At 30.8% G+C, this 8,686-nt stretch overlaps 1 protein-coding gene across 2 annotated transcripts; it reads right to left on the reverse strand.

Annotated features, from left to right (window-relative positions):
* Positions 1-4,724: 4,724 nt before the first annotated feature.
* On the reverse strand, positions 4,725-6,621 carry LOC112457607. Of its 2 annotated transcripts, none has more exons than XR_003041122.1 (4): positions 6,486-6,621; positions 5,969-6,083; positions 5,493-5,718; positions 4,725-5,230 (listed from the first exon to the last, which is right to left on the reverse strand). XR_003041122.1 is itself a non-coding variant. In XM_025020771.1 (4 exons), the coding sequence occupies exons 1-3, from the start codon at positions 6,530-6,532 to the stop codon at positions 5,538-5,540; spliced, it is 339 nt and encodes a 112-aa protein (XP_024876539.1). In that variant the 5' UTR covers positions 6,533-6,621; the 3' UTR covers positions 4,725-5,230; positions 5,493-5,537. The 2 variants fall into 2 exon arrangements, 1 of the variants encoding a protein (XP_024876539.1); XM_025020771.1 differs by having other exon boundaries at positions 5,973-6,083.
* Between the last annotated feature and the right edge of the window lie 2,065 nt (positions 6,622-8,686).

Below are 8,686 nucleotides of genomic sequence, written 5' to 3' on the forward strand. Positions count from 1 at the left end.
TTTATATAAATACAAAGTCAAATAATAGCACACAATTAAAGTAAGGCACCAGACTATTATGAGAAGTTGCTGTTATACTGCACTATTACTATAACTCCACTCTTACATCATTACGGATGATCATGTGAATGTAACAGACATCCTAACCATGCAACAATCAATTTCAGTATTTAATACCGCTTTTTCTAAAAAATTGAGAACAACAGTTTTAACTTACAGATTTATGTTTTACGCACCAAAATACACAAAATTATAAAGTTTCAGCCAAATCGGTAAGGAAGTCTATCTCCTTTATAATTACCTTAAAAAATAATTATGTTAATGTTATATATAATATTCCCAAACAATAATTTAATTATAATTATATTGCATAATCTTACCTTGTTAAAAACTTCATTACCAAAAAGTTTGCCATACTCCAAAGTAAAATCTCAATATAACAGAGTTCAAAAAGTTAGTATCTAAATATAGAGAATCGTGTATGCGCTCAATCACGAAAAAATCCATTATCCGCCAGCCTTCAAATATCTGCAGAAAAAATTATCTGATGACTGACAATGAAATATAAAAATTCGAGGTAGTTTGCATTATAAATATAAACTGGTTTGTCTACCACTTCCGAAAACTTTGCAATTATAATTTTTATTATGATATATTTAGATTAAATATTAATTAATCCTTTTAGAGTCTAATCTTTTTTGTGTGTGAGAAGAACATATTAATTTAATTATTTTTTTAAATGTTAGAGATTGCTGAATACAAACATAAAATTTACCAAAATTTATTTTGTTGTTATTGCTTTCATGAATAATTAATATTTCCATACACTAAGATATAAAATCAATGTCTATCACAATATTATGGACTCAAAATCAATTACATATTGCTTACTCACCATTTTAAAGTATGCAAATTAGAAATTTGTACATTGCTTCATCATCATTTTATTTCACTCATAAAGCTTCCTTTATGAAGAAGTCAAATTAATAAATATTAATAATTATGTATCAAATAAAATATAAGCTTCCTCAATAGAAGAGCTTTATCAGTGAGCGAAATAAAATAATGATGCAATATATAAATTTCTAATTTGCACATTTTAAAATGATGAGAAAACAATATGCAAGTTTCTAATTTGTACACTTTTTTATATTAATAATAAGAGCTAATTTTTCAGATTATGTATATTAAATAATATAAATGTAATAAGAACAATAGGAAATGATTTTATGCAACTGGTTAAAGTTGTTGCGTTAAGTAATCAATATGTAAATTTAACACATGTTTGCTTTGTTAACTGAACTTAATAAATATAAAATATAAAAAAGGCAACATTATATATATATATAATGTTGCCTTTTATATATATATAACGGTTGATATATCGATTTATCGCGATTATTCGCCATTTTGCTTTTAATTACCAAATAAGAGATTAATGTTCTTTTTACATGCTATTAAATAAGCGACATATATAAACAAAAAAAAATGTATTACGAGCGAAGTTTGCATAATATACAATATCGACATTGCCAGGTTATGTATAATATACATAGACCCATATTCTCAACTTTTTTTTATCAATAAAAGCGCACTTTTTTATCGCTAAAAGAAAATTAAGAATATGAGTCATAATATATATATAAATACGTGATTTAATGCTAACATTGCTCGAACAATGTGCAATTGTTCGATGCAATGCTCGACATTATACACCATGCGAAGTTCACCCGTAACATATACATATACATTATTAATAGTACATTAATAGAAGCTTTTCATTTACAATATTTACATCAAAACTCAGATAATTCTAATTTGTAACAGATAATTCGATTCTGTCTTTATTATTCATTAATTGCCAAAAAGGATAGAACGACGTTACAAGTGAGAATTATCTGAGTTTTTTGATGTAAATAGAAAACACTTAATATATATTACACACAATATAATATACGTACATTACTTTTATTTGTAATGCTATCTATTTTTGGTAAATGTGCAGAATAGATGCCTCCTCACCGATTTCGTTGAACTTAGGCTTAATCAACGCGTTTTTGCGTGAAACGAAAAAATCTGGCAGAAAAAAGCGTCGCTCTGCTCCGCAAAGCGAGATATTAACAGTTAAAGTTGACGAGTTTGACGACTATCTTATTATGAGACCTGTCATATTGACAAGATATAGCGACTACGAACCATAGAGATATAAGAATAGAGCATGAATAGAGTATGCAAACAAGCTAAAAAAGCGATAGAGGAATAGAAAGAGAGCGCTGCATATGGGCCCCTGCTGTCTTTGTCTATGCGCGCATGTGCAGTTCATGGAAGATTACATATCGATGGTTAAGCGGGAAGCACACACTTAATCATGTATTAATGTGGAACGTGGAAAGTGAAAAGTTTTATATGACTATCTCTTTCTATTTAACATCAATAGAAAGAGAGATTTTTCATTTTTCACGTTTCCACCCTAGGGGAAAAGATTCATGATTGACCCCGCTGCATAACGCATAATGCGTGAGCATAAGAAAATTGATTGGTCCATACACATGTGCATAAGAAAATAAAAAGTCTATCCAGACAAACTTGCATAGGTACATAACCATATGCATAAAGAAACGGATTGGTCTATTTCCTTATGCACATGCATATGGACCGATCAAATCTCTTATGCTTATGTTTATGCGTTATGCAAGTTCGTCTGGATTGACTTAAAGCGGGGAGCACACACTTCTGCATAACGCATAATACGTAAGCATAAGAAAACTGATTGGTCTATTTCCTTATGCACATGTGCATGGACCAATCAATTTTCTTATGCTTAAGGCCATCGCACACAAAATGCATAGCTTAGCATAAGCATAGCATAAGACCGCTAAACCAATGAGCATCCAGCATAAAGTCGCCATATTGATTTACATAAGATGCTCATTGGTCCAGCGGTCTTATGCTACGCTTATGTTAAGCTATGTATTTTGTGTGCGATGGCCTTTACGGATTATGCGTTGTGCAGAAGTGTGTGCTCCCCGCTTAAACCAATCAATTTTCTTATGCTTACGCATTATGCGTTATACAGAAGTGTGTGCTCCCCGCTTTATGCTTATTTCATTTTTGCACAAATCTTTGAAATATATGGTATACATTTTTAAATTTCAATATGCAATTAAGTTTTGCAACAGAAGATTAAATGGATGTTGGATAATTTGATTTAATAAAATAATCTCTTGAAATATACAGTATTTTTCAAGTAAATAAATTATATTCCATACGCTTACAGTAATAATATGTAGATATTTACATCATTTTGTCGTAATTATTTGATATACGTTTGGTTTCTCCCGCTAGGACCGAAGATGTATAGTGTATGTGGCGTAAACTATAGATTGCCAATACTAAAAATCTATAGTGTACGTCACGTTAACTATAGATTCCCAGTTTCCAGCGGGATCAATCGAACCTTGACCCAAAGATATAGTTTCGGGTGATCTTTTTTTCTATATAAATTCAAACAAATTAGTCGTTATAATGCAGACAAAAAAACTTTTCCAAGAAGGCAAACGTATAATTTTACAACTTAATGTGCCACGTTGATTTTTACGCGCAGACTGTGAAGAAGTTGTGGAATTTGTAAAAGTGCAGCAACCACACACAAGTCATAAGAACTTTCAACGTTGCAGTCCTTTGATTTATCTTATACTGATTTCGAGTTCGGTTAAATACATTTGCTGTTATAAACACCTTCAACACTTGCATGCATTGCAATTTTATATATTATTTATATAAAGATGCGATGCATGCAAGTGAAATATTTATAACAGCAAGTGCATTCATTTCTGTGCAAAACACGTATCATGATGTTCATCCTTTACAGAGAAATCAACAAATCTGTTGTATATTAAAATTAATGAGCGGTAGTGTATATAAAAAACTAATATATAAAAAATATATTTGCAATATAATAAATATTTTTATATTTCTATCCCTATATCTTTCTTTCGTCTTAAAATACTTTTTACTTTTTTATAAACAGCTTAAGGTATCGATACGATAAATAATACTATAAAAGCTACATTTGAATGGAACGGTAATAATTTACACATCCTACCTCATAACAGCGTAATAAATGTAAACGATTCATAGGAATAAATGTGATAGTAATTATGAAATAAAATTAAGTATGAAATATACATTTAAGAAATATTACATTAATGATTATATTATCTTACGCCTTATTAACATTCCATACAGGCGAAGCAAATAGATGCTATGATATACAGGATACCTTTAAACAATTGTTTTATTTTCTAACATTTTTCAGATATATTGTAATATAATCGTATAATCGTCATATTTTTTTACACAGGAATACTAACGCAAAATAATTCGGACATTGTCACTACTAAAATTAAAAAATCAGATGAAAGGTTAAGTAATGTACATATTTTTAATTCACATATCTCTCATTTACTACCGATCATCATTTCACAATGATACATTTGCAATGAAATAGATACGCCAATACCCAAAACGTATATCTGTAATCTAAACACAAGTTTTTATATTCTGGAAACGATACAAGTGTCTTAAAATACTTTTTACTTGTTTCTAAGCAGCATAAAATATCGATACTATCCGAATAATATAAAAGCTACATTTGGATGGTACGATAACAATTTAGACACCCTACCTCTATAATTATGTTAAAATCGTCAGATATACTGTAATATAATCGTCATATTTTTTTACACAGAAATACTAACGCAAATTATTCGGACATTTTCACTAAAAAATTAGATGAAGATAGTTTGTAATCATACAAAGATACTGTTTAGTTAATGTACACATCTTTTTAATTCACATATCTCTCATTTACTACCGATCATCATTTCATAATGATGCATTTGCAACGAAATAGATACGTCAGCAACATTCGAAACTATCGACTGGAAAAAGCATTCTTCTTGGTCTATTCGTTGTGACGGATAAAATCGTATAATTTCAGCACTCAGCAGTGGATTCACTTCAATTGATACGATTTTAAGACAGAGCTCAATTCAAAGAATCCTCGTTGTTACTAAATATGCTTACAAAGCCTGTGAATAGCGCTAATTTCCCTGCCATGCGCATATCTTTCTTTTTCGTGGCTGTATACTGATTAGGCATTATCTTGTCCGCAATATGCTTATAGACTTTTCCATTCAGCATTAACATAAAAAAGCCGTCGTACCATCTGAAATCGTTATATATAATTGTCTTGGTATTATAATCAATTTTATAATAAGCGTTTCCTCTCCGATAGCATAAACAAAATTAATTTTAGGAAATGTAAATTATTTTATGTTTTTCTGAAGGTAGAATACAAAACAAAACTAAAAATCAAGTTCTTTTCAAATAATAGACAACTTGAATTAATTATATAATTAATGTTTATAAGAACAATTTTATATTACTTTTAAAAACTTTAAAATGTTTAGAACACTGATTACACTTACATTTCCTGGTTAGCGCTTATTATGGCATGTTGTATTTTCCAAATTTTACTTCCAAAACATAGAAAATACCTTCCAGCCTGTGACACCACGTATACGCCAACGAACCTGCACGGTATCGTTTTCAGAATGCATTGTGATCTTAAGGATGTCAAGCTTGACGTGTGCAAACTTCATATAACCAATGAATCTTAATAGTATCAATTCCTTCGCATAACTCATAAGTCCCCTGCAATATTTTTTAAGCATATTATGAGAAAATGAAAATACTTAATGCTAAAAACTATCAATTGCTTTGAATACTTAATAAAATTAATTTTCGTTACTCCTCTAATATTGCTGATAAAAATTATATTATAATAATGAATAACAGGGACTCAATTCACAATCATTTTAGCATAACTACAATATAAATTGTGCTACAGAACGTTTCCTCGTTCTTTTCAATTTTTACAATTTACAACACAGCATATACGTACATACATGTGCAATTTTGGATACACCTTCCTTCTTAAAGATCTCTTCGGTATCAGCTCCCTGCGGTCAATATATAGCGGCAAAATTGTATACCATATAGTTGAATATAAAATGTTCCTGCGTGAGAAAACGAGAGAAAAGGAGGACATTTATAATAGGTAATGACACGCGATACGAACCACGCAATAGTGTTAATTCGGGATTGGGAAAAGAAAGAGGGGGTAAAGGAGAAGAGATTCTTACAATTAGAGGCACTCTGTAGCAACTCGTATTATCTAGCACAAAAGGACCTTTTGTGCTAGACAATTATTCCTCAACAGTGTCTGAGAATTATTATATTTTGAAGACGCGAGATTGTACATTCAAAGCATTCAAGTTAACGAAAGTAAAGTACAATATAAACATTCTTCGGAGAAATCTTTATTACCCGATAGTGCCTGTCACACGTGCATATAACTACCGATCACTTTCTCGTTCTCTTAACTTTTACAACTTTTACAAATCAACATATATACGTACGTGTGCGATTTTGGATACACCTTCTTTCTGAAAGATCTCCTCGGCATCAGCTCCCTGCCGTCAATATATATTTCACTATCACTATCATCTATCACGCGGCGATGGTCACGACTCTGCCACTGTCACTATCTATTTTTAGGTTACGTTGTATTCCAGCATAGAACGGTCTTTCTTAACAGCTTCATGCATCTGTGATTGAGAAAGAAATCTGATAAGCTCTGTATACCAGCTCAATATAAGCAACATATATACGAATATGTACATATATTTTAGATAAAAACAGTCAGTAAACTTTTATAAAACAGTACTCTTTGAAATAATACAAGCGATAATAATTTTTATAATTACCTCTCTACATATCTTAAATGTGCATGAATTTTCTTCTCACTATATTTGTAATGTTATCAACTTTTCACGCTTGTTGAATATTTGCATCATGAGCACCAATAGCTAATCCCATCAGATCTTCTCGAACATTAAATTCATCGGTATCATCTAAAATAAGGCAAATTTTACATAATACAAAAACAATAATTATTACTTACATCTGCTTATATATAAAGTATATGATTACAAAGATAAATCTGTATCAAAAATCTATAGTTACTGTAACGTATACCTTAGATTAGATTTGTACGAGCAAGCAATATAACTAACCTCGCGAGACACCACGCGAGCAAACGTCATTGCGTTAAAAAATATTAATGTAAAATATAATTATCCACATACATTATATACAATAGTGGATTATATATAATAAAAAATCCTACTAACCTCGCAAAACACACCACGCGAACACACGTCACATCGCGCGAAACTCGCCAAACTCGCCGCGATCTCGATCGCCGTCGTCACTTCGATCCTTGCGTGACGCGACCGAAATTCGGAATTAAACGATCGTATTTAATGATGAGAGATCACATTAATAATAATATTAACCTCCTAACGACACGACGCGAACTGTCACATCACGATTGATCACGACGCACACGCACGAAATTCGCGGAACTCGCCGCGATCTCGATCACCCGGCTTCGACCGGCCAATCAGACGCGCGGAAAAGCGACAACACTACGTGCGAGATATTCGACTCCAAACAACAACTTCTCGCGTCTCCATGGATTTTTTTATTATAGACTAGCACACACGCGCGCTACGCGCGCGCTTCAAACTTTTTTCGTTTTATTTCACCTTAAAACACTCATCCCACATCACCATTTTTCTCCGTTAATTCTACTATAGAATAAAATATTTATCTTTCTTTCTTTCCACGCACCGTTCTAATAACGAATCCTTTCGCCAGTCCCGGATTATAGTCAATGTATGCGGACGACTCCCCCGAAATAATAAAAGAGAGGGCCTTTTTCATTACGTTGAGACAGTAGTGCTAAAAGGATAAATAACAAATTATATCGCTGTTTACATTATTTTTTATTTTTATTCGAGCCGTGATGTAACAGCGGTAGATGTCGCCAATTATATAATTTTGAAGGCCGGTATTTATAGTCGAATCTTATTTTTATAAGACTATGTGATCTTAAGATGTTATGAACCAATCACAGAATCGTACGTATTAGCGGCGCATCTTAAGACATTACTTAAGACGGCCTTAAAATAAGAACCGGTTATGCATGAATACCGACTTGAATTTCTAAATTTTACACTTTTACCGATTATTTTAGCCGGCTCGTACCGGCTGTATCTTATATTTTTTATAATAAAAAATAATTTTATCAATCCGATAACGTATTATTTACTTAACCTAAACGAAAAATTATAATACATTGATCTATTTATTTTGAAATCTAACATATATACCTCTTTAATACTATAAATTTGATTATATTTATTGCACGCTCACTTTTTAAGTTAATCTAAATATAGATATAAGTGATCGAGTATGCAATAAATAAATTTGTCAATTTTGTTATCATTTCTTGTTTAGGATTAAGCAGTAAATGATATGTTTATCGGGTTATCTATCTCTTAATAATAATATTATTAACAACTTTATTTTTAGCAAGTTTGATTTTTATTCCATTCTATTTTAACATTTTTTCCTACAATTTTGTTTATATAATTGTAATTATAATAAAAATCTGTAAATTCAATTATATAAATAAGAAATTCACTTCTCTAATGGATAGTATAATAAATGTATCTCTTAAAATATTTTATAAAAGCTTTTTTTTATTTCACTC

The sequence above is a fragment of the Temnothorax curvispinosus genome, unplaced genomic scaffold (assembly GCF_003070985.1).
Source record: "Temnothorax curvispinosus isolate PA1 unplaced genomic scaffold, ASM307098v1 QBEX01007977.1, whole genome shotgun sequence".
NCBI classification, from domain to species: domain Eukaryota; kingdom Metazoa; phylum Arthropoda; class Insecta; order Hymenoptera; family Formicidae; genus Temnothorax; species Temnothorax curvispinosus.

Coding starts and splice junctions, on each gene's coding strand:
- LOC112457607 (XM_025020771.1), bottom strand. CDS start 6,532: ATGCCGAGGAGATCTTTCAGAAAGAAGGTGTATCCAAAATCGCACAC. Junction 6,084..6,485: donor GTGTATCCAAAATCGCACAC/GTACGTATATAT, acceptor TTTCTCACGCAG/GAACATTTTATATTCAACTA. Junction 5,719..5,972: donor GTGTATCCAAAATTGCACAT/GTATGTACGTAT, acceptor AAAATATTGCAG/GGGACTTATGAGTTATGCGA.